At 35.5% G+C, this 27,384-nt stretch overlaps 2 protein-coding genes across 5 annotated transcripts in view; one reads left to right on the top strand and one right to left on the bottom strand.

Annotated features, from left to right (window-relative positions):
* LOC127880801 (trafficking protein particle complex subunit 13-like) overlaps positions 1-3,132 on the top strand; it is a 122,059-nt gene extending 118,927 nt beyond the window's left edge. For 2 of the 4 annotated variants that reach the window (XM_052428237.1, XM_052428238.1), the window contains exon 12: positions 269-3,132. In XM_052428237.1, the coding sequence (XP_052284197.1) occupies positions 269-361 (93 nt within the window). In that variant the 3' untranslated portion in view covers positions 362-3,132. The remainder of the gene's footprint in view (positions 1-268) is intronic. The other 2 variants (XR_008049745.1, XR_008049744.1) reach the window with 2 other exon arrangements.
* Positions 3,133-5,970: 2,838 nt separating this feature from the next.
* Positions 5,971-27,384, bottom strand: part of LOC127831604 (uncharacterized) — a 114,252-nt gene continuing 92,838 nt past the window's right edge. The window contains exons 64-76 of the mRNA XM_052356582.1: positions 26,844-27,127; positions 24,206-24,260; positions 23,660-23,791; positions 22,329-22,493; positions 21,661-21,917; positions 21,308-21,383; positions 16,238-16,464; positions 15,240-15,348; positions 13,858-14,096; positions 13,103-13,163; positions 12,278-12,437; positions 11,107-11,198; positions 5,971-7,590 (exon numbers count right to left, since the gene is read on the bottom strand). Coding sequence (XP_052212542.1) covers positions 7,449-7,590; positions 11,107-11,198; positions 12,278-12,437; positions 13,103-13,163; positions 13,858-14,096; positions 15,240-15,348; positions 16,238-16,464; positions 21,308-21,383; positions 21,661-21,917; positions 22,329-22,493; positions 23,660-23,791; positions 24,206-24,260; positions 26,844-27,127 — 1,999 coding nt within the window. The 3' untranslated portion in view covers positions 5,971-7,448. The remainder of the gene's footprint in view (positions 7,591-11,106; positions 11,199-12,277; positions 12,438-13,102; positions 13,164-13,857; positions 14,097-15,239; positions 15,349-16,237; positions 16,465-21,307; positions 21,384-21,660; positions 21,918-22,328; positions 22,494-23,659; positions 23,792-24,205; positions 24,261-26,843; positions 27,128-27,384) is intronic.

Below are 27,384 nucleotides of genomic sequence, written 5' to 3'. Positions count from 1 at the left end.
AACCTATTATGTATTTAACCCTTTGCATGCTGGGAAATTTGTCGTTTGCTAAAATGTCGTCTGCTGAATTTCTAATATTAGCATTTTCTTCGATTTTTTTTCAAAGAATACTATCAGAATAGCAAACAGTTTGGATCCTGATGAGACGCCATGTTCTGTGGCGTCTCATCTGGATCCAAACTGTTTGCAAAGGCCTTTAAAATTCGGTTCCCACACTGAAAGGTTTAATGTGTTTAAGTCTTGAAATCCTTGTCTTGAATGCTTTCAGACAATATCTGGCCTGAGGTTGACTGACAATAAACTGAAGAGGACCTATGAACATGATGAGATTGCACAGATCTTTGTGTTTGATGATTCCTAGATTCCTCTGTTTCATTCACTAGTATCTGATTCTAAGACAATACATTTCAGCTTGATGTGTTGTAATTTACCAGTTTCACAAAGGTCCTAAGGATAATCTTATGTTGTACTTAAGAAATGTTAATATTTCTTACTAATTTTATTTAATTTTATTATGCCCCCCTTCGAAGAAGAGGGGGTATATTGCTTTGCTCATGTCGGCCGGTCTGTCGGTCTGTCCGTCCACCAGGTGGTTGTCCGACGATAACTCAAGAACGCTTGGGCCTAGGATCATGAAACTTCATAGGTACATTGATCATGACTTGCAGATGACCCCTATTGTTTTTGAGGTCACTAGGTCAAAGGTCAAGGTCACGGTGACCCGAAATAGTAAAATGGTTTTTGAATGATAACTCAAGAACGCATATGCCTAGGATCATGAAACTTCATGGGTTGATTGATCATGACTCGCAGATGACCCCTATTGATTTTGAGGTCACTAGGTCAAAGGTCAAGGTCACGGTGACCCGAAATAGTAAAATGGTTTCCGGATGATAACTCAAGAATGCATAGGCCTAGGATCATGAAACTTCATGGGTAGAATGATCATGACTCGCAGATGACCCCTATTGATTTTGAGGTCACTAGGTCAAAGGTCAAGGTCACGGTGACCCGAAATAGTAAAATGGTTTTCGGATGATAACTCAAGAACGCATATGCCTAGGATCATGAAACTTCACAGGTAGATTGATCATGACTCGCAGATGACCCCTATTGATTTTGAGGTCACAAGGTCAAAGGTCAAGGTCACGGTGACCCGAAATAGTAAAATGATTTTGGGATGATAACTCAAGAACGCTTTTGCCTAGGATCATGACACTTCATAGGTACATTGATCGTGACTCGCAGATGACCCCTATTGATTTTCAGGTCACTAGGTCAAAGGTCAAGGTGACAGTAACAAAAAACGTATTCACACGATGGCTGCCACTACAACGGACAGCCCATATGGGGGGCATGCATGTTTTACAAACAGCCCTTGTTTTTGTTAATGTGATGAGCAATGTGATGAGAGTGTGTGTAAATATGAAGATGTAACAAGTGAATTGTTGTGTACATGGTTGCTTGAAATGTTTTGTTTTGCTTACGAAACAGCTGTTTAGTTCTTAGTCAAGATTCTTACTATGTCCATTGCATATTTACTTTGGTCTCAATTACTCTTTGTCTGTGTACGTTAAAATCTTGTCAATGTTTATTTGTGTACAGTAAAAAACATTGATTGAATTGTCAGTTGGCTGTAATCCTATTGTGTTTCTGAATAATTTAAAAATTCAACCTGTCAAGCTGAGAAGAATCATAAGAGAAAAACTTACCAGCAGCAGTCTTCTCTGCTCAAATGTTAAGGTTTATCAACAATAAAAACAGAGTATGATTGTGTTTAAATTAAATATATATAGTGGAGCTATGCCACTCATCCTAGTGTCGGCGTCTGTGTGTAAATGTTAAAGTTTTCGTACTAACCCAAATGTTTTCTTTGTCCCTTGACATATTGCTTTCACATTTTGCATACTTGTTTACCAACATGACCCCAACCTATAACGAGAGCAGACAACTCTATCAAGCATTTTGTCATAATTATGGCCCCTTTTCCACTTAGAATATGCAGCAAATGTAAAAGTTTTCGTACCACCCCATTTATTTTCATTGTCCCTTGACATATTGCTTTATTATTTTGCATACTTGTTTACCAACATGACCCCAACTTATAAACAAGAGCAGACAACTCTATCAAGCATTTTGTCATAATTATTACCCCTTTTATACTTAGAATATGCATATTATTGATAAATCTATGTTAAAGTTTGCGTACTACCCCAAATATTTCCAATATCTTTTGACATATTGCTTTTATATGTTGCATACTTGTTAACCAACATGACCCCAACCTATAAACAAGAGCAGAACTCTGTATCAAGCATTTTGACATGACTATGGCCCCTTTTACACTTTGATAATTTAACATTTTGCCTAAATTGCCATAACTTCTTTATTTATGATCACATTTTATTATTACTTACAACACTTACCTGAATACCACAATGGATTCCACCCAAACAATACCCCATGCCCCTACCCAGAATCCCTCCCCCCCCCCCCAACCCCCCCCCATTTTTTTTTAAACATCATCTTATAAATTACCACACCCCACATTATAACCCAATCTCACCCCCCCTACCCCCCCCCCCAAAAAAAAATTTTTTTTTTTTCCTTTTTTTATTTTTGAAAGATTGTCCAATAAATTATTGCATATGAACAATTTCCCCATGATGGCTTACGTTATACTGTCAAGCACTCGAATAGTCGAGCGCGCTGTCCTCTGACAGCTCTTGTCTTGAGCTAAGCTGTTCATTATAAAGTAATGCAATGATTCATTGTTTTGTTAGCAGACAGGGTAGCTACTGACCAGACTGTGCATTAGACCTGTTTTTGAATGATGCGGTCACTTTGTGTAATGGGATGTGCAATAATTTGTTTGTGTTTGATATAAAGTATATATTGGATCACATACAAATGTGACATGAACACATTGAGGAATGTGGCTGACAGTTATAGAATTATCAGTCACTTTTAACTGTATTTCTGTATAATAATGATTAGTACAGAGGGTGTTTTAAAATATATTTTACACTTTCAAAACTAAAATAAACATACTGGTATATGTTGTAAGATAACATATAACAATTAATAATAATTGTATGTGATATGTCTAATGAAATAAATTTACAAGTATGAGTAGTTGTAAATTTACATATCATTGCTACAGCGTCCAACATTGTTAAAACATTTAATTACATCAAGTATTCTAAATAAGGTCTATTTAAACATCTCACTGCAGAATGCAGTCTCTTCATCAAATTGTTGATCACACACTTGCTTGTTAAGAGTGTTGCTAGTTTCATTTTTATCATTTTATGAGAAATTGATGCCTTATAAATCATCTGTGGACGTAGGTCAGAGTCAGTGCACACATATTGTCTCTATGAAAACCAAAGGTAAAGTTATGTGGTCAAAGGTCTTTTGACTAAGATGATGGTTATTTTGTTTTCATAGAGATAACATAGGATACACGTTTCTTCTAAACATTCTAATATTCCATGGGCTGTATTTGGTGCTGTTGGAATCATATATTGTTCTTATCAAAGCATTTAAGCTGTAAATTTTTTTCACTGTTAAATGTTTAAGCATTATAGCCTTAAAGGGGCCGTCCAATAGATTTTGACATGTATTAAAGCTTGTCATTAAATGCTTTAAATGCTTTATATTGATAAATTTTAACATTTGAACTAAAAATCTCCAGTAAAAAATGAGAATACAATTTAAAAAAAAGAAGAAAAAACGTTAACCTCCACAGGGCTCGAACCACTGACCGTAGAGTCATGGAAGCTTAGAGTAAAATGTTACCCGACATTACCACTCGACCATCCACGCTCACGTCAAATGCGGAGGTATTTTTTAGCTTTATTAGTTATCCTCGTAGTTTCCCAAAATATCGATTCGCGTCGAACGACGCTTTTATCTGTTGGACAGTCCCTTTAAAATAAAGACAACAAGCGATGTGTTTGTGAAACACTATGTCCCCATATATTTTACCTTTGACCTTGCAGGATGACCTTTCACCACTCAAAATGTGCAGCTCCATGAGATACATGCATGCCAAATATCAAGTTGCTATCTTCAATATTGCAAAATTGTACATTAAATGAGCGATTTTGACCCATATATTTCATCTTGAAGGGTGACCTTGATTTTTACCTTTCACCACTCAAAATGTGCAGCTCCATGAGATACACATGCATGCCAAATATCAAGTTGATATCTTCAATATTGCAAAAGTTATGGGAATTGTTAAAGTTTGCACAAACATACAAACAAAGCAAAAGACCGGGCAAAAACAATATGTCCCACTCTATAGTGGTGGGGGACATAAAAAATTAATTATACCTTTTAAACTCAACGCCGCTCAACTTTTGAAAGTTGACATGTTTTGTTTGACAGACTATGTGACATTCTTATTGCTTGCACCAATGTTGCAAAATCAAACCTTAGCACAATATCCGTGTCCTTCAAGATAGTGTTGGAAATGAGTCTGGTGTGAAATTAAAATCCTATCTTAATGTTAATAAACGCTTGAAACCCAACATTTATTAGAGATACATGTATATGTTCAATACTGTGTGGTTGTTTTTACGAAAAATCGTATAAGTTCATGAACTGTTTTCGAGCTTTAAGAAAATTAATTTGATGCACAACCTGTTTGAGACAATTGTTCTTGAAAGTCATGTTAATAATTTGTATGCAGCTTTGTGTTGTAGTGAATAACAGTCTAAAGATCGATTGAAATCATTCTAGGCATTCACAAGTTACTAAGCAGATTAAAAAATCATAACCTTTGATCTTGAATTGTGACACTGACTTTATCAAGTAGCATTGGAGCCATATGTGTTACATCTTCTGGTCAATGGGAACGGTTGAGAAATAAGATTCAAGAATTTATATTATGATCCTTCCAGGCATGTAAAAGTGACACAACCTTACAGAAAATACATCAACTGTGACATTGATCGCCACAGAGAGTTATGGGACTATACGACACATCATCTGGGTTTGGAGAATAACAATCCAAAATTGTAATAAAATTCTCAAAGTCATGTAAAAGTTACCAAACTTATCAACCTTCTGGTTATGAGGTATATAACTTGAAAGTAACTTGAAACTAAATCCTTCAATGCATGTTAACCCTTTGCATGCAGGGAAATTTGTCGTCTGCTAAAATGTCTTCTGCTGAATTTCTAAAATTAGCATTTTCTTTGATTTTTTTTCAAAAAAATAATAATAGAATAGCAAACAGTTTGGATCCTTATGAGACGCCACGTTCTGTGGCGTCTCATCTGGATCCAAACTGTTTGCAAAGGCCTTCAAAATCCGGTTCCAGCGCTCAAAGGGTTAAAGTTACAGAGCAGAAACAAATCTGGACATACTGATCATTCCAAGCACAACCCAACCATCCAGTGACAGATCAGCAGTGCCTCTACCTTATGACCTCATCCCAACCATCCAGTGACAGATCAGCAGTGCCTCTACCTTATGACCTCAACCCAACCATCCAGTGACAGATCAGCAGTGCCTCTACCTTATGACCTCAACCCAACCATCCAGTGACAGATCAGCAGTGCCTCTACCTTATGACCTCATCCCAACCATCCAGTGACAGATCAGCAGTGCCTCTACCTTATGACCTCATCCCAACCATCCAGTGACAGATCAGCAGTGCCTCTACCTTATGACCTCATGTTTGGACCTTAAAATGTGTTCCATTTTTCACAAAATCCTAACTTTAAGTTATTAATTTAATTAATTTTGTTTATTTATTAGAAATTAACACACAATTCTCTAATGCAAAAATGATAATTATCATTATAAATACATAAAATAGTTTGGTGCCTGCGGTGTAACATCAATAAATTAAAAATGTGAATGACTTATTGAGAATTTCTATTTCAAATTATATTACCACTTTATTTTAAATATGTAAACCCCTCGAACGCAAATAGACAATTAATGATTTATGCAAATGGTGTATACATTTTTATTGAAGTACAAAATCTCTAAAAGTAAACAATATTTCACAGTCATATGAGAATACGCATTATAGATATCATAAATATATTGTCTCGTAATATCAATATGAGATACAGCACAACAGCTATTTACTATATATAAAATACTGAGATACCTTTTAAATAACGTTTTTCGTTTTCGTTGACAAACATTTACCATGAAATTGTCATACATGCACACACACATAGGCTTGTGTATTGAAAATACCACAGGAAATCTCAATATAGAGATAATCTTATAAATAACAAGACTATTGCCAAGCAATATATGTCCCCTACTGGCTCCACAATTGTCAGAAATTCCACCTTTGTCAATTTTTTTTAAATATTTGTTTCCATAGCAACCATCATTTTTGAAGTAGGAACAAAATTAAATGATGTGCATAATGTCCATATTGCCATCTATCCATGTTTCAAGTTTCATGGAAAAATATAAAGAACTTTTAAAGTTATCACAGGATCTAGAAAACCACCATTTTCAGCAGTATTTCTAGTCTATTTGTTGCCATAGCAACCAGAATTTTTGACGTAGGAACAAAATGAAATGACGTGCATAATGTCCATTTTGCCATCTATCCATGTTTCAAGTTTCATGAAAATATATGAAGAAGTTTTAAAGTTATCGCAGGATCCAGAAAGACAGACTCACAGACGCACAGAGCGAAAACCATAAGTCCCCTCCGGTGAAACCAGTAGGGGACAAAAACAGTTAAAGCAAATGTACAAGTAAACTCAAATTTGTACTGAAATGTTATCAAACATGGCACAGACATTAGTTTATTCATAATTGCAGTTAGGTAGGAAATTAACTTAAGCTTTGTTATGCATTTTAGTTTCATAGTTTTAACCCTTTCCTACTCAAAAGCAAAGTGTTAATGGCTTTATGCAAACAGCACAAAACCAGAACAGACGGCGCGTAACTCACAGTCTGTTCAGGTTTTATGTTGTTTGCTGCTCATCAGTTTCTAAGAGTTGGAAATGAAACCTTTTAAACTTATATCTAGTAAGAAAGGTTTTTCATTAAATTAAACTTTCTAAGGGAACACAAATGTGTCAAAATACATATAAAAGGGGCAAAGGGTTCACTGTAAGAAAACATTTGTTAATTAACAGGACCTCACACCCATTGACCATTTCTTGTTACTGCATGACTAAAACAAAAATTAAAATGATTGTCTTACTTTGTATAAAACAAGTACATTCTCAAATATAAATATATGCCCATATAATAATGTTCAAAAGTTTTGTAAAAGTTCCTTTTCATAAAATTACCACCATATTTGATATTAAAAACAAAACAGCAAAAAAATAAGGTTCACAAATAAGACACCTGAAAACTGTCTATAATTCGTCCAACTATTAAAAAACTTATATTTTATTATATTTCACAAGCCAATTATTGTCGCTGCATTGTGTGCGCGTTTAAGAACTTCACATTTTTTCCCTAAAATTCCCATCCTCTTCCACTCCAAGGTTTTCAAACACCGCCATCTCACTGAAATGTTCCTTGTCATATACGTTATTCGTTTTGATATTTTGTTCTTGTTGAATAAAATCACCCATCTTCCTATGCCTGAAACATAAAAATACATATCTATGTTATGTATGAGATATAAAGAATTAAACATGTGATATATGCTTTTTAATTTGCTTTTTAATCTATGTTTGATAATGGCATACTTTAGCAAGTAAATATAGAATTCAACATCTAGCAGTAAAATTAAATATGCTGCTAAATGATTGTTTGTTTTTTAACAAGACAAAATAAACAAATTAGTTGACTCCATTTTAAAACAAACACTGGCAATATTCATGTATCATGAGACTTAACACACGAGTCTGCTTCTGAGAAAACTGGGCTTAACCCTTTGCATGCTGGGAAATTTGTCGTCTGCTAAAATGTCGTCTGCTGAATTTCTAAAATTAGCATTTTCTTCGATTTTTTTCAAAGAATACTATCAGAATAGCAAACAGTTTGGATCCTGATGAGACCCCACGTTCTGTGGCGTCTCATCTGGATCCAAACTGTTTGCAAAGGCCTTCAAAATTCGGTTCCAGCACTGAAAGGGTTAAATCTTTCCCACTCAGACGCAGAGTGAAAATGGCTAGGTGCAAACAGCATAAAACCAGAACAGCCTGCATCAAACACACAGTCTGTTCAGGTTGTATGCTGTTTGCTGCTCATCAGTATCTAAGGGCTGGAAATGAAGCCTTTAAAACTTGAATTTAGAAAGGTATGACATTAAATGTAACTTTCTAAGTAAGTACAAAAGCTTCAAAATATGTATCTAAGTGGTAAAGGGTTAAGGCATGCACGTAAGTGTCGTCCCAGACTAGCCTCCTGGACTGCATACTAAATGTATGGCTATGTCATGCTCTTCAACATTGCATTGTCCCTGTTTTATATCATTTTCTGTAATTAAAATCTTTAGATGATGAAAAATGGATTTTGCTTTGTAGAGTGATCAAAGAACATCTGAAATTTAGAGTGAACATAAAAACAATAATTCATTTATTGAAGTGCTTTTGAGGTTATGGTGAAAGAGCAAAAGAAACACTAGTTCCACTTTAAGATTAGCAAGAGATAACAAATAGCAGACTTTAAATAACATTGATGTTTGCTGCTGAAATGCAGTTAATCATGATTTCAAGCACTGATTATTCAATTTCTTGTTAATTTTAAGTCTGTGTTCAGGCTCATAAGATTGTTTGTCAATTTATAAATTTTTAATCTCAAATGCTCCTCTCTTAATTGAAGTATATTTCAATATTTTTAAACGCTCGGTCAAATAATGTATTAAGGCAACAAAAATAGTTCTATAGGATTGTGATTTTCAAAACTACAATTTTGAATAAGATCAGGCAGAAATGTTCATTTAATTAATCTTTATGTGTAAATGTTTTCGGTCCCAACAACTTTAAAATAACACTTAGTGTCAGATGTATAGAAAATGTGTAAAACTGAACTTTTTTGGATGTTTATAGCTGTATATATGTAAATTATAGAAATATAAATGCATCTTTATTCAACTCAAGAATGAGCATACTCCAGTAAATCTACTATATTTCAATAAACCAACTAATTTTTTTAATTAAACCGGTTTCTATAAAAGGCAATTAATACACAACCAACATATCAGAAGAGCAGTTAATATGCATGCAAAGCTATAAAAAATTCTGGCTGTAAAATTTGCAACTGCAATTCTCTTGTATGTCATATTTTACCATATAAGTATTATTACAATGACAAATTCATCAGGTAGCCCTTTTATCAACACGCCAGCTTTCACTGTGTCTGGAAATAATATAGTCATGAGATCTGTATTTGAATCATTTATTAATCACATAATATTCTTCATATAGCTTATCATGTTTTTCATTATTGAAAAATCCTAAACAAGCAAATGAAATAATATCAACTGTATGATAATTGTCACATAAATATCATTAAACGTTGAAAGTTTAAGCCTCATCCACCAAGCATTGAACCCTTTCCCACTCAGAAGCAAAGTGAAAATGGCTATGTGCAAACAGCATAAACCAGAACAGCCTGCGAGTAACTCACATTCTGTTCAGGTTTTATGCTGTTTCCTGCTCATCTGTATCTAAGGGTTTGAAATGAAGCCTTTACAACTTGAATCCAGTTAATAAGGTCTTTCATTAAATTTAACTTTCTAAGGGACTACAAACACGACAAAATACAGATCTAATGTGTAAAGGGTTAAAGAGGAGTTGAGAGGAGTTGAACAAAAAACAAACAAAGGGCCATAGTTGTGCCAAAAATTGTCAAAGGCGAAATTCCATCTGTGAAGATCATAAGTCTGATTATTTACACATGGATGTTATTCTACTCGTAACAGAGGAATTAAAAACACCATCTTCAGGTTACTTTATAGTCTTTAGTGGAAAAATAGATTTAGGGCCATAATTATACAAAAAGTTGTGGGGTTCAAATTCGTTTCTTTAGGATCATCTACACATTAAGTTTATTGAACTGTGACAGTTTGAGAGAAATCGACCCAGTAGATTAAGAGGAGTTTAACACACAGGCTTAGGGGCCTAGGAAGGAGAGACGTACAGACAAGTATATTGCCTCCCACTTCCTAGTTGGGGCATTAGAAGATGGACAAACAAGTATGATTGCCTCCCACTGCCTTATTGGGGCATTAGAATTCGACACATTTTTCAGATGAATATTTATGTATGAAGCTCTACATTCATGGCTTGATGCTATGATTGGCATTAAGTGTATCCAAAGGAAAAGACAAAATTTCATATTCATTACAAAAAGGGAAGATGTATTTCATAGCTCTGATCACTGTAAATGGGACCTAATTTGTTCAAAGCAGAATAAGGATGGTTTCACATGTTTCATTGCAAAAATTGGATAGTAAATAGATATATTATATCTAGCAACAAGTTATAGGACAATCTGAATGGACATGTATCATACTAATTGAAATGTAGATTTTCCGTAGAATGATGATAAAAAAAGAACACATGTGGATATGTTAATGAAATTGATCATTCACAAAGAGAGCTGCTATAAATGGCAAAAGAAAGGAATGATCATATACAAGGAACTATGGAAGGGACAGTGCCAACAGATGGTTACAGTCATGTAGAGCTCACCACGATTTATCTGATACTGACCTTAATGGATGAAAATATTTATTTAAAGAAAACATTTTTAAAAAACATCTCAATGAGTATAATTTTTAATTGTCAAGCACCAACAAAACTAAATAATAATATTATAAGAAAACAACTGCAGCGCATCTTTTTGTGCGTAGGAGTTCACGCGTGTCAGATTAATATTGGCAAGCTATACACAGAAATGTGTCTGGGAAATCAGGAATCAATATGCATTGTGTCGTCCTAGATTAATCCACTTTACACTTTAATGGTATTTTTCGTTTCAATGATTTTGTTTCCCTACCACAAAAGGTGAGTGTCATCCATTATAAGCCTGTGCCAGCTACACAGGCTAATCTGGGACGACACTTTTTGCACATGCATTAAGCCCTGTTTTCCAAGAACACTGCTCAAGGGGAAAACTATCGGTATAATGTCAGCCACATGGACCTACCTTCGTCTGTATGCTATGCAGCATCCCACAGATATAATGATGACTAAAAGCACAACTCCACATGCTATTGCTACTGGAATGAGCCAATTTGGCTGAAATGATAAAACATAAATTCAGTTTCTGAGTCAAATTTCTCCAATGCTAGCCATAGTAAAATACTTGATAGTGTCAGAGACGAACAAGAATGTAGGAATAATATAAGGCATACACACTGAATTGTTCATACAATTACATGTGCACGCAAACATGTAATTGGTAGCAATTTGTAACAAACACGCATTAGTGCATAATTTTAGTAAAGGTTGTTATGCATTAAATTTGAATTAGGGGTTCTTTCAACTTAAGCAATAATTATAAGCTGTTTTATGACATGTGGACGCTTGATGCAGGGGTGCAGGAGGATCATAACATTTCTGGGACAATCGTGGATGATCGGCTGGGACACAAGTCATGAATGATTTAGGTTATAAAGCCCGGAATTTCTTTAATAAATAGTTAATTTCAAACTTATAGAATCTATAACTGAAATAATAATTATTATTAAATAAACTGGTGCTAGATCTTTATATTGTTTTTTAAATCCTATTAAACTGAACATCTTTTGTAAGCTACGTTTAATGAAAAAATTCAATGTAATTTACAAGTGGATCATTTTTAATGGCAGTTAAGTACACTAACTTAATATGCAAGAAATGCATTTAATTAATGTTATGCTTAAATGCATGATTTGACTGAAACTAATGGCACCAAAGGCATTACAGGCTATAGATACAGGTGTTCAAAAAGAATATGATTACCAACATTTTTAAAATTAATTTACTCAATTTGAATGTGTTGTTTGCAAATCATTGTTTTTTTAATTAGAGTCCTGCTCTGTGAAGAAGGGTTTTAATTCAAGTGCTTAAAGTGTCGTCCCAGATTAGCCTGTCACTGTGCAGTCTGCACAAGCTAATCAGGGACAACATTTCCAGCTTTTATGATATTTCATGTTTGAAGATAGTCTCTTCTTAGCAAAAATCCATTTAAGGCGACAAGTGATGTCCCTGATTAGCCTGTAAAGACTGCAGAGGCTAATCTGGGACCACACTTTACACACATGCATTAAACCCCCTTTTCACAGAGCACGACTCATTTATATTTGGAGTCTCGATAAACAAAACTTTAAACTGACCTTGTCTTCTGATTGCACAGGCTCTGCCTTAGCGTACAGGGTGTGGCCTGCGTTGGCTAGCATCTGCTTCAACACCGCCTGGCTGGGGGCCAATATGGCTTCAACGTCACAGGCTGGGTCGACACAGGTCACACGGTACAGGACTATCGACAACGCTTTGCTGCAATGTGGTTAATGAGGTTAGATGTTTTACTTCAGGTGTGTTACAACAGAATAAACATACCTAGTAATTGAAAATATCAATTATGCATCATTACTGCAATTATAATAGTTTATAATTGTTATAAGAGGTGCAATTATCATCAAATCATCATGAACATCATTCAAATTATAAATGGGCTGTGCTCTGTGAAAAGAGGGTTTAATTAATGTTCCTATTGTGTCTATCCAGATAAGCCTGTGCAGTCTGCAAAGGCTAATCAGGGATGACACTTTCCGCCTAAACCTGATTTTTGCTAAGAAGACTTTCTTGAAACTAACATTATCATAAAAGCGAAAAGAGTCGTCCCTGATTAGCCTGTGCGGACTGCACAGGCTAATCTGGATAGACACTTTGTACAGCAGATTGCACAGGCTTATCTGGGACGACACTTACGCACATACATTAAACCCCCTTTTCACAGAGCACGGCTCAAATATATCATTAAACAAGTCTTTGTTTCCTGGAAATATTACGTTTGTGTATATTTCCAATAAAAACTGTTAAGCATGTACTACTATTCAATTTACCAACATTTTAATATACGTTGTGAAATTTATAATGACAGAAAAAATATTAGGTTTGCATCTTGCTGAAGACAGCGATACCATCAAAGCAATGTTTACCTGTTATCCTCTCCGTCTCTCAACTCAACTACTCCCACAGAGATACTGGTTGCATTCAAACCTAGACAAATGTGTAAAACAATTGTTCATTGAAATACAGGAATATTTGTTGATAGTCATGATGTCATGTTTACGTTTTTGTGTTGTGCTTTTCATTATAGCAATCGCTCTATTTCCAACATAAAAAACTGTTATCATGTTATCAAGATTTTAATATGATGCTTTTGAGGGTTCGGTTTTACGCAGACTGCCAATTAAAATTAAAAAAGTAATTTAGGATGTTCTCTAGTAAATAATATACATTCTTTGAAATTTCGTTTATTAAACAGAATATCTATCTAAGTAGACATGGAGTCTAATGCTGAGCTCTGTCAAACACATACATTTTCAAAAAAAGAGCTGGTAGCAAAAGTAATTATTTTGTGTATAATTGTGTCTTATGTTCTTTGAACATATTAATCAGAGAAAGCAGTGTAGTTGTAAATCTGAAACCATTTTCATTAAGAAGCACTCAATATGATTGTGCTATACATAGATAAGTATAAGAGTAAAGTAAAACAAAGCAAAAATGTAGAAGAAAGTATTCAGTTTTTGTGTGTATTAATACTAATGATACAGCTATATCTCATAACATATGGTAAAATAAGTCCATGAATGTACTTGTCTCTGTAAATTGTGTTTACAAACATAATTATAAAATGAATACAATAACTGAAACAGAAAAATAATTTGTTTATTTTTTTAAGCAGTTTCACCTTTGTTTTCAGAGACGATGGCTTCTGTAATGGCATCCTCAATCGCAGCTTGTTCCGTTGTCTTGGTCTTGCCAACCAGCGTCACATGACCTTGGGCACGTGGTGAACATCCGCATGTGGCTGTGTTAGCCTGCACAAGGTTTTTGTTTAGAACCCCCTCGCTTGGAGCTGCCAAAAGTGCTGGATTTGGCTCAAATCCGTCGACAGCGACAGTGAACTCCAACGGGGAAACCTCCTCCCTAGGATCAATAACATTCATGAAATTTTTAACCCTTTACCACCAGATAGGCACTTTGATGCAATTTAAGTCCTTTAGAAAATCACATTAAATTTAAGGCTTTACTTGACTTAATTCAAGTTTAAAGTGCATCATTTCTAACATTTAGATACTGATGAGCAGCAAACTGCATAAAACCTGACCAGACTTCTCTAGTTACTCACAGGCTGTTCTGGTTTTATTTTGGTTGCATACATATAGCCATTTTCACTTTGCTTTTGAGCAGGACATTTTTAATTTGTTGAACCCTTTGTGAACACGTTCTTTTTTGCTTTTGTTTTAGAAATATAATGTATTGTCTTTTATGGTATAAACAATAACCATTATAAGTTACTTTCATCCCTATTATAAATACTAGTTTACTTGTTTAACACTTTTTCAATATTTGATCATTGATATTTTGTTGTTCTAAAGAATGAAAATGGAAATTAGTTGCTATTCTGTATGAAATAAGTTACATAAAAATCTATGACTAATTTGAATCTAATACAGCTTTTCCTTAATGTTTCATTAATGTTTCAAACAGAATAAACACCAATGTGCTACAAAACCTTTTTAAAAACTGTGTATGCAAAGATGGCTCCTCTCCGCTGAAGTACCACGTGAATGAATGAATAACCAAAAAAACAAACAACAAATTAGGATAGGAAAAAGACTTGAGCTTTGTTCTGGGTAAACAGGGTTTAATTATTGTGCGTTAAGTGTCGTTCCAGATTAGCCTTTGCAGTCTCCAATCAGGGACGACACTTTCTGCCTACCAGTCTCAAATCAGGGACGACACTTTCTGCCTTTGCAGTCTCCAATCAGGGACGATACTTTCTGCCTTTGCAGTCTCCAATCAGGGACAACACTTTCTGCCTTTGCAGTCTCCAATCAGGGACAACACTTTCTGCCTTTGCAGTCTCCAATCAGGGACGACACTTTCTGCCTACACTGAATTTTCACTCAGAAGAGACTTATTTTAAAAACAGAATAAAATAAAAGCGAAAAGTGTTGTCCCTGTTAAGCATGTGCAGACTGCACAGGCTAATCTGGGACTACACTTTACGAACATGCATTTAGCCCTGTTTTCCCAAATACCAGGTTCAAATGCATCACTACTAACCCTTGAGTATCAACAAGAGTGTACTGTTCACTACTAGAGGTGACTTCACGTCTGTGTCTAGATGCCCCCATGCCCTTGATTCGAACTTCCAAACTGTCTCGATTGAGGTCTAAATGTGAAAGTATCGAAAAATTTAAGTACTGACATTTTAAATTGTAACACAGTTTTTGGCATAAAATGTCATTTGTTAATCAATAGTTCTGTAAATATATTATTTTTTTATGTATTGAACAAATATAAGTACTAAAATTTTACAGTTCAACACAGTTTTTGGCATTTAATGTCATTAATGGTTAATACATTTTGCTGTAAATGTATTTTATAAATTACATAATATAATTTGCACACGCTTCATTATGATGTTTACAGAGTTAACTTAGTCCATGTTGTTCTTTTTGTCATACTTCAAAGACAAAAGCATGTTAATATTATATACTGTCACATTATGGCAAGAAACTGTTAAACATTTGACCATCTTAAGCATGTATGCCCTATTTCACCGATTAAGACCATGATGTGTACAAAAGTCAGCTGATATTACCCCAAAAGGTTCAATTATTAACAGAAAAATAAACTTTTCTATTATTAAATTTACGCAAGACATACTTTGTAAGTTTTCAATCAACTTCTATTGACATGCAATATTTTAAAGAAAGAAAAAACAACACCTTTAATTGTTGGTTTCAATTGGTAACTTATAATTTTTTGTCATAAATTCAAACCATGCAAATACTATATATTGACACATTATAACATGCGGTGAGGAACTTATAAACGTTTTACCAACATACAAATGCGTTTACGCACCTTTTACAAAGAGTAAAAACATGATGTGGCAAAAAATTTATATGATGTTTCTACATAAATTTAATATAATTTTTTTTTTAAAGGGACTTCTCAATTATTCAATTTCCTCAAAAATACTTTGAAACTTTGAATTGACTTCGATTCACATGCACAATTTATTAAGGCAAAACAAAACTTAAACATCACAACACCTTTGTTGGTTTCCATCCATGCCAGACTTAGAGCCGATGATAATGCAGTTGCATTCTGTTGTGATCGTTGCCCATGGATATAACGCTTCCATCGCTTAAGCAGTGTGCCATTAACAAGCTGGAAACCATTGGCTGTCAGCTGATTACTCAGAAGAGAATCTTTTATTGGGTCTGTTGTGTCATGACCATTTACAGACAGGCCATATGAAAGTTTAGTGACAGACGTCCTGGAAAAAAGAACATTTGTGCATGCAAATATGTGATATTCAAATGATTTGGAGTTCACATTGTCTAGTAAGCAGTACAATTTTTATATTCCAGTGTTAAAAGAATTCACATTGTCTAGTAAGCAGTACAATTTTTATATTCCAGTGTTAAAAGAAACAATCTGATATAATCAAGAACTCAAATTGTCTGTGTAATGAGCACATTCTTACAAACAGATAATTTATCCCTTGGAAATTGATAATTATTTTTCATCATAAACTAAAAATCAAAAATACATGTCATTCTAAACTAAATACCAGGTTATTTACCATACATGCCATACTTTTTCAGACCAATTCCGGGACATTGAGTTAAATTGTCCGGGACTTTTGCCGATTTTCCCGGGACATGTATAAAATGTAGCGATATTTATAGACATATGCATTTTTGGTACGTTTTTTTTTGTTTTGCAAAAGTTCGAAAGCCTATCCAAAATACACTTGATCTATTAACGTCAAATTAAACATTACTACTTCCGTTACTAGATACAAGCCATGTGTTTTCAGTGTAAGCGTTCTAAACATAGATGGTGACGTCACTGCGTTATTGTTATTAAGACCGGTGTGTAACGCGTAGTTGTTGATACTCCTTTATTCATTTATAACATTATATAATAAAAAATACAACAATACAGTACCGTTAACTTAAATCAATTCACAATACATACAACCAATCACAATAAAACAAATACAACAAAACAGTACTGGTAGATCGTCAACTTAAAATCCGGACAGTCACACATTAGTTACACACTTGTTTTGCTGCTACACACATTTCTTCTTTGTCGGTTAAACGTGCGAACATGAACTGCTTTTAATTTTTTACTCAGTGATGTTGGACTTCAGATGTGTGAACAACTATCCTTTGCCCTTACGCAGCGGGAAATTACGACGTAGTAGATTAAAGTCAATTAACAACCACATTAAACATTGCCGCCTTTTTGGTTTGACCGCGAACGTGAGACAATCGATATGATAACAGGACCCCTGTTAATTGATCGATTTTGACACGTAGGGTAGTCTGCCTATTCGGGTAGGCATTGTCATGGAGACCCTGCAGATATACACAGATTCGAGGTGCAGTTAAGCCTAAGATAAGGTACATGTATACATGTATTTTGTAAATTCCGGGACATTTGACAGATTTCCGGGACAGCGGGACAAGTTCTTCATTTCCGAGACTGTCCCGGACAATCCGGGACGTATGGCATGTATGTATTTACAATTTCCAGAAAAAAATAATTACAAAACTTTTCCACTGTACAGTTCTGGCAAAAGCACATTTTATCTGAGAAAAATGAGCCTGAATTTGAGACAAGAGGGCCATGGGCCCTAAAGCGCTCACCTGAGACCTGAAGGAACTAGCTAAAAATGTGACTTCTATAGTGTTTTTTGTGCTATATAAATATAAGGAAATAGACGCCCCCTGGTGGCCATGTTTTTTTACCGATCCATTCCATTTTCAAACTCAACTGTCATATCCATAAAACAAATGTTCTGACCAAGTTTCATGAAGATTGGGCAAAAAATGTGTCTTCTAGGCTGTCTCATGTTTTCACTATATACATATAGAGACAACTGCCCCACCCCCTGGCGGCCATGTTTTTCAAATGATCACAACCATTTTCAAACTCGTCCGAGATATTTACAAAACCAATGTTTTGACCAAATTTCATGATGATTAGGCAAAAAAATGTGACTTCTAAAGTGTTCACAAGCTTTTTTACTATATAAATATAAGGAAAAAGACCCCCCCCCCCCCTCTGGCGGCGATGTTTTTTTACCGATCCAAACAATTTTTGTTCTCAACCGTGGTATCCAGGAAACAAATGTTCTGATCAAATTTAATGAAGATTGGGCAAAAAATGTGTCTTCTAGGCTGTTCACATGTTTTCACTACATGTATTATACATATTGAGAAAACTGCCCCGCTCCCTGGCGTCCATGTTTTTTCACCGATCATGACCATTTTTGAACTCTTGCGAGATATTTATAAAATCTATGTTTAGACAAAATTTCATGAAGATAAGGCAAAAAATGTGACTTCTAGAGTGTTCACAAGCTTTTTTTACAATATAAACATAAGGGAAAAGACCCACCCCCCTGGCGGCCATGTTTTTTTACCAATCCAAACCATTTTCAAACTCAACTGACGTATCCAGGAAACAAATATTCTGACCAAATTTCATGAAGATTTGACCAAAAATGTGACTTCTAGAGTGTTCACATGTTTCCACTATATACATATAAAGAAAACTGCCTCGCCCCCTAGTGGCCATGTTTTTTCACCAATTTAGACCATTTTCAAACTCGTCCGAGATATCAATGAAACCAATCTTTTGACCAAGTTTCATAATGATTGGGCAAAAATTGTGACTTCTAGAGTGTTCACAGGGTTTCTCTATAGCCATATAAGGAATACTGCCCGCCCCCTGGCAGCCATGTTTTTCAATGGTCTGAAACCATTTTTTAACTCAACCAACATATCATTAAGACAAACATGTTGACAAAGTAACATGAAGATTGGGCATCAAATGTGACTTCTACAGTGTTCACAAGGTTTTTCTTATTTTTGACCTAGTGACCTAGTTTTTGACCCAGCATGACCCAGTTTCAAACTCCGTCGAGGTATCATTAGGACAAATGTTCTGACCAAGTTTCATGAAGATCGGGCTATAAATGTGGCCTCTAGAGTGTTGACAAGGCAAATGTTGACGACGGACAGACGACGGACAAAAGACGATAACAAAAGCTCACCATGAGCACGTTGTGCTCAGGTGAGCTTAAGCTAAAACAAGAGCACCGCCTTGCGGGTGCAGACCGCTCATCTATTTTCTTTTTAAAGGTGAAGGGACTCTCATATTCAATCACAAAGGAGGGAGGGGTGGAGTGAAGAGGGGTGCATTGTGTGGGAGTGTGGACATTTATTACATTATCTTCCAAAAATGCGAAAAAAAGGAAAAAAAATCGAGGGGGGTGGGGGGGTGGGGGGGTGGGGATTCTTGGGTGCGATGGTTGGACGGTATTTCAAACATAAAATAATAAAAATAAATATTTGTTTTTTAAATGTTTCAAAAAAAAAAAAATTGTGTGGGGGGGGTGAGGTGGGGGGTAAAGTGTGTAGTAATAATTTAGGGCGGGGGGGGGCGGGGTTGGGTGGGGGGAGGGGGGTGGGGGGTGGATTCTTGGGTGCGATGGTTGGACGGTATTTCAAACATAAAATAATCAAAATAAATAGTTTTGTTTTTTAACCGTTTAAAAAATAATAATTTGGGAGGGGGTGGGGGGGGGGGGTATAGTGTGAGGGTGTGGTGGTCATTTGTGAGATGATCTTAAAAAAAAATAAGAATAAAAAAAAAATAGGGGGGGATTCGGGGTGGGGGGGGAAGGGGGGGGGGCACGGGCGATGGTTTGGGTGGAGTCTATTGTGGTATGTCAGGTAAGAGTAGTTTTGTAAAAGTATCAATCAAATCTAATCATAAATAAAGAAGTTATGGCAATTTTAGCAAAATTTAATAATTTGACCTTGAGAGTCAAGGTCATTCAAAGGTCAAGGTAAAATTCAACTTGCCAGGTACAGTAACCTCATGATAGCATTTAAGTATTTGAAGTTTTAAAGCAATAGCCTTGATACTTAAGAAGTAAACTGGATCGAAACACAAAATTTAACCATATATTCAAAGTTACTAAGTCAAAAAAGGGCCATAATTCCGTAAAAATGACATCCAGAGTTATGCAACTTGTCCTTTTACTGTACCCTTATGATAGTTTGCGAGTGTTCCAAGTATGAAAGCAATATCTATGATACTTTAGGGGTAAAGTGGACCAAAACACAAAACTTAATCAAACTTTCAATTTTCTAAGTATAAAGGGCCCATAATTCCGTCCAAATGTCAGTCAGAGTTACATAACTTTGCCTGCACAGTCCCCTTACGATAGTTAATAAGTGTTGCAAGTATGAAAGCAATAGCTTTGATACTGTAAGAATAAAGTGGACCTAAACACAAAACATAACCAAATTTTCAATTTTCTAAGTATAAAAAGGGCACATAATTCTGTCAAAATGCCAGTCAGAGTTACATTACTTTGCCTGCACAGTCCCCTTATGATAGTTAGTAAGTGTTGCAAGTATGAAAGCAATAGCTTTGATACTTAAGGAATAAAATGGACCTAAACACAAAACTTAACCAAAATTTTCAATTTTCTAAGTATAAAAAGGGCACATTATTCTGTCAAAATGCACGCCAGAGTTATCTTACTTTGCCTGCCCAGTCCCCTCATGATAGTAAGTAAGTGTACCAAGTTTGAATGCAATAGCATTGATACTTTCTGAAAAAAGTGGACCTAAACGCAAAACTTAACCAAAATTTTAAATTTTCTATGTATAAAAAGGGCACATAATTCAGTCAAAATGCATGCCAGAGTTATCTAACTTTGCCTGCCCAGTCCCCTCATGATAGTAAGTAAGTGTACCAAGTTTGAATGCAATAGCATTGATACTTTCTGAGAAAAATGGACCTAAACGCAAAACTTAACCGGACGCCGACGCCAAGGTGATGACAATAGCTCTTTTTTTTTTTTTTTAAATAGATGAGCTAAAAAGGGCTTTATGCGTGTGCGGAATGTTTTGTCCCTGATAAGCATGTGCAGTCAGAAAAAGACTTCCTATAAAATAAAATAAGCACAAATGCAGAAAGTGTTGTCTGATTAGTCTGTGCTGACTGTACAGGCTAATCTGGGATGACACTTTACTCACATGCATTACCCTCCCCCCATTTACTCGTGGCTCAAATGTATATCTCACCAATCATCTGTTACAAACAGATCATCTCGCTGAGTTGCATCCTTCACAAGCTGTATGGCAACAGAACTTTCACTTACTGAAAAATACATCTCAATAATAACTATATGACTACCAATAATGATGCTTACATTTAATGTGAACTTCTTAATGAAACATTAAATTAAACATGCCTTAGATTAACCAGTTTTAAAAACAATAGGACATAACACAACAACTGACCATTCATTAATGAAAAATATTAAGCCCATGTTTTCACTCATGATTGCAATTTATTTTAGATGTATTTCTTAATGAAACATTAAAACTTATTCACCTAAGTTTAAAAGACTATAGAACATAATGCAATAACTGACCATTCTTTGATATAGCCCACGTCTTCACCAATGTTTGTTTCACGCTTTCTTGGCTTGTGGTGTCCGATAGTGAGCGACCCTGGAGGTATATCTGTTTCAGTATGTTGGTCACATTCAACCAGACCTCAATTTGCGAGACTGAACTGACGTCAGTCACTGCCCTTTGAGTCCTTTCTGCGGTCAGAGGACGTACTTCCCATGATGTCATAGGCACGTCATTGATGGTCAAGGCGTAGGATAGTCGATGAACCATGGTGCTGAAATGGTTGAATATAATAGCATATACAAATTATAGAAAGACCCTTTATATATATTGATTGCAATTTTATAAAAGACAAACCCAAGCATTCAAGCATGATTTATGACTCTGCTACTCTGTTACTTTAGCAAATGAAAATAAATCAGATGAAAAATCATTGAAATATAACACTATATTCACCTCTCCTGGTACTTAAAAGTGCCATGCTTTATCTAAAGCAATACATGTATACAGGACTGGTGAACTTTAATAGCAGAAAATATCATTGGCTCTTAAATATTGCCTAGATTGTGACCTTGAATACATGTTTAGATGTAAACCTGGAAACTTGCATGAAAAATGCAGACACAGGCAGTTAGGCTAAATTTATTTCTCTATCTAAAATAATTTATTTATCCCTTTTACATACCCAGTTGCCATGTCAACAGACAGGGTTACTGCCACCACTTTGGTGCTCACATTTCTGGAACCTGCCGACTGACTCGTCCAAGCATTGGCGAGCGATATCTGCAGAGCTTCAATCACCGCCTTGTTCACTGTCCCTGTGACCCTCAACTCATGTAGGTCAGCAAGTCTGAAAACAATTGGGATGTGCACTGTGAAAAAGGGGTTTTATGCATGTGTGAAGTCCACACAGGCTAATGAGTGATGACACTTTCCGCTTTTATGATATTTTTTGTTTCAAGAAAGTCTCTTCTTAGCAAAAATCTCGTTAAGGCGGAGAGTGTCCTCCCTGATAAGCCTCTGCAGACTGCACATGATAATCTGGGACCACACTTTACGCACGTGCATTGAAGTTTGAAAAATGTACAATATGAGCAATGTTCTGGGAAAATAGGGCTTAATGCATGTCTGTAAAGTGTCGTCCCAGATTGCATGTCTGTAAAGTGTCGTCCCAGATTGCATGTCTGTAAAGTGTCGTCCCAGATTGCATGTCTGTAAAGTGTCGTCTCAGATTAGCCTGTGAAGTACGCATAATCTAAATCCAGTTTAAGTGTAAATAGTCATCCCTGATCAGCCTCTGCAAGCTGCACAGGCTAAACTGCAAACAAACTTAATGTACATGCATAAAGCTCTGTTTTCATAGAACAAGACTCATAAATTATTTAAATGGATATATTATATTATACGATGTCAGAGCACTTAACGAAGCAAAAAAAGAGCATTATAAAGAACCATATTTGACTTTACATTATGCAACAACAAACATGTGACAAGTTTAGGTATTTTGTATGTTCAAAGTAACTTTTTTTACTGAATTCATTGAATTCTATTTTACTAAAATGGTTGAAAATATGAAAAACGCGTTCATTTATTTTTTATCAGAAAGGTTGGAGTCTCTATCAATATAATAATGCAGTTGTTATACCCTACACACTTAAACACACTTAAAAAATTCAATAACATAACAACAACAATATGAACCATGCTATGAGAAAATACAGGGCATAAGTCTTGTGTGTAAAGTGTCATCCCAAAGTAGCGTGTGCAGATTGCTAATCACGGATCACACTTTCTGCTTTTATGGAATTTTTTGTTTACAGGAAGTCTCTTTTTAACAAAAATCCATTCTTAGTGGAAAGTATCACCCCAGATTAGCCTGTTTGGACTGCACAGGCTAATCTGGTATGACACTTTATGTGCATGCATCAAACCACGTTTTCCCAGAGCAAACCTCATATATTTAAAAGGCATACTTGAATTATATTCTTTAAAAAATATCAAAAGCATTTAACCCACCTGTATGATACCGATTTTGTATAGGGCTTTAGCTGTGATGAGTATTGGTCTAGAGACGGCTCCATTATGAAATCCGTCTCTACCAGACTTCCGTTCAATTTCACAGCATACATGTATCCAGAGAGCTCAACCCTGTGAGGCATGTACTTAGTTTGAATAATAGCTCATAACTAAGGCAATTAAAAATCTATATATTCTCATAGAAAATAATTTATAATTATAATTTATATGTTATATTTTATCATACCTTATAGGCAAGTCATAAGCAACAATAATGCTGAAAATGCATTTACGGCAAAATTGCCTAAATGTGATAATTTTTAGAATCGGGTAATGTCAAATAAAATATTCATTTACGCTAATTAATATTTATGGGTATCGATCTATTTTCATATACTTTAGTTACCTGGCTGTTTGCATTACAAAACACGTCAAAGAACACCAGGTATTTATTTATTATTTTAAAATTGTGCTTTGAAACCACAGAAAATCAACCATATACTATGCTGATAAGTTTCAAATTCTTGTTCATAAATTTATCCTCACCCGTACATCCCAAAGTACTGCTCTCGAGAAATTATGGATACCACAATATTGGTATCTGAAATGTAAAAGACTGAATTATATCATACCAGTTAACATATTCCACGGCTGACACAATTTGTTCACCATGTTATCAATCCAAAATAATTGAAAAGCTAATCTGGGACAACACTTTACGCACATGCATTGAACCCCCTTTTCACAGAGCACGGCCATTTATATTTTGTTAAGATTGTTATTTTCATGTATTTCTTAAACACAACAATAAGACCATCAACTACACAACAAAAGTCAAACAATAAAAAAATACTATTAATATAATGGAGAACTACAACAGTGACCAATATCCCCAATTTATACTGAAATCTCAACATATAGAAATGAGAATTCTGGGCATGCGGGGCATAACTTAAGTAGCTATATTTCATTTTGTAATATCAAACACGCATGCAACTTCACATCCTAATTAATAGTGTTTATAAGTTCAAATTTATATGTTGAAAAAAATGTTTGAGTATTTTGTCTGACAAGTTTGTATTTATGGATAGAGAGACAGTGGGACAGACTGATGGGCAGACATCCATGGTGAGTTCAGGCCACTTTTTTTTCAATTGTCAGTAAAGAGAAAAAAATAAAAAATAATAATATGAGGCGTTTTTTTTTAGAAAACTGGGCATAATGCATGTGCGTAAAGTGTCGTCCCATATTAGCCAGTGCAGTCCATACTTTACACTTAAATTGGCTTTTTGGTAAGAAGAGAATTCATTTAAATGAACCACGTCATACAAGCGAAAATGGTAGTCCCTGATTAGCCTTTGTGAATTGAACCGGCTAATCTGGGTTGACACTATACACACAAGCATTATGCCCAGTTTTCTCGGAATGCGACTCATATCATTTGAATGCTATTTCATTCTTCTTTGCACATGAGCCTCTTTCTTGGAAACCCGAACTTAATGCATATGCTTAAAGTGTTGTCCCAGATTAGCCTGTGCAGTCAGGCTAATTAGGGTTGACACCTTCCCCTCTAATTGTATTTTTTATTTACAGGAAGTCTTTTTCAGCAAAATACAGTTGAGGCAGAAAGTGTTGTCCCAGATTAGCCTGTGCAGTCAGGCTAATTAGGGTTGACACCTTCCCCTCTAATTGTATTTTTCATTTACAGGAAGTCTTTTTCAGCAAAATACAGTTTAGGCAGAAAGTGTTGTCCCAGATTAGCCTGTGCAGTCAGGCTAATTAGGGTTGACACCTTCCCCTCTAATTGTATTTTTCATTTACAGGAAGTCTTTTTCAGCAAAATACAGTTTAGGCAGAAAGTGTTGTCCCAGATTAGCCTGTGCAGTCAGGCTAATTAGGGTTGACACCTTCCCCTCTAATTGTATTTTTCATTTACAGGGAGTCTTTTTCAGCAAAATACAGTTTAGGCAGAAAGTGTTGTCCCAGATTAGCCTGTGCAGTCAGGCTAATTAGGGTTGACACCTTCCCTCTAATTGTATTTTTCATTTACAGGAAGTCTTTTTCAGCAAAATACAGTTTAGGCAGAAAGTGTTGTCCCAGATTAGCCTGTGCAGTCAGGCTAATTAGGGTTGACACCTTCCCCTCTAATTGTATTTTTCATTTACAGGAAGTCTTTTTCAGCAAAATACAGTTTAGGCAGAAAGTGTTGTCCCAGATTAGCCTGTGCAGTCAGGCTAATTAGGGTTGACACCTTCCCCTCTAATTGTATTTTTCATTTACAGGAAGTCTTTTTCAGCAAAATACAGTTTAGGCAGAAAGTGTTGTCCCAGATTAGCCTGTGCAGTCAGGCTAATTAGGGTTGACACCTTCCCCTTTAATTGTATTTTTCATTTACATGAAGTCTTTTTCAGCAAAATACAGTTTAGGCAGAAAGTGTTGTCCCAGATTAGCCTGTGCAGTCAGGCTAATTAGGGTTGACACCTTCCCCTCTAATTGTATTTTTCATTTACAGGAAGTCTTTTTCAGCAAAATACAGTTAAGGCAGAAAGTGTTGTCCCAGATTAGCCTGTGCAGTCAGGCTAATTAGGGTTGACACCTTCCCCTCTAATTGTATTTTTCATTTACAGGAAGTCTTTTTCAGCAAAATACAGTTGAGGCAGAAAGTGTTGTCCCAGATTAGCCTGTGCAGTCAGGCTAATTAGGGTTGACACCTTCCCCTCTAATTGTATTTTTCATTTACAGGAAGTCTTTTTCAGCAAAATACAGTTGAGGCAGAAAGTGTTGTCCCAGATTAGCCTGTGCAGTCAGGCTAATTAGGGTTGACACCTTCCCCTCTAATTGTATTTTTCATTTACAGGAAGTCTTTTTCAGCAAAATACAGTTTAGGCAGAAAGTGTTGTCCCAGATTAGCCTGTAGAAACTGCACAGACTATTCTGGGACAACACTTAACTCTTTCAGTGCGGGCACCGAATTTTGAAGGCCTTTGCAAACAGTTTGGATCCAGATGAGACGCCACAAAACGTGGCGTCTCATCAGGATCCAAACTGTTTGCTATTCTGATAGTATTTTTTGAAAAAAATCGAAGAAAATGCAATTTTTAGAAATTCAGCAGACGACATTTTAGCAGAAGACAAATTTCCCAGCATTCAAAGGGTTAAGGCATATATATGGGCTGTACAGTACCTTGCTGTGTGTGCTTCCAACTCTTTGCCAACAGCTCTTCCAGCAGTGAGTGGGGTAGGGCTCGCTCATAAGTCATCAGTCTGTATAACGAGTCTCTCGCAAAAGTGCTTGTACCAGAATGCGGCTGGGTATTCATGTCCGTGAACACTTGGTATTGATTCCCCTGCGATGTTGTGGCGTTCAACGTCAACGAAAATGTGGACCAGTCAAGATGCGGAAGCAAGAAAGGCAAAACCAGTCTGCCATCAACTTTAACGTAGTAAGGCAATCCCCAGAAATACAAACTGAAACATATATCATACATATTGTATTAATTTGGTGTGTGTTTAGATAACTTTGTCCATGATACATACTGATACCAGTTTTATGATTTTTCAAATGTTCATTAAAATTATTAGATTACAAATTAGTTGGAAATTGTACAAATACGAAAAATATTTTGTTATAACATCCTTTGTAAATGTAAATTGATTTAAAAAGAGTTTTATAACCCATCAAAGTCTAAAACCCTTCTATTGATCTCATTGAAAAAGTCGAAAAA

Source organism: Dreissena polymorpha, chromosome 5 (genome assembly GCF_020536995.1).
Source record: "Dreissena polymorpha isolate Duluth1 chromosome 5, UMN_Dpol_1.0, whole genome shotgun sequence".
Classification (NCBI taxonomy): domain Eukaryota; kingdom Metazoa; phylum Mollusca; class Bivalvia; order Myida; family Dreissenidae; genus Dreissena; species Dreissena polymorpha.
The sequence above is the reverse complement of the archived record's forward strand: the minus strand, read 5'-3'. Positions and strand labels throughout refer to the sequence as shown.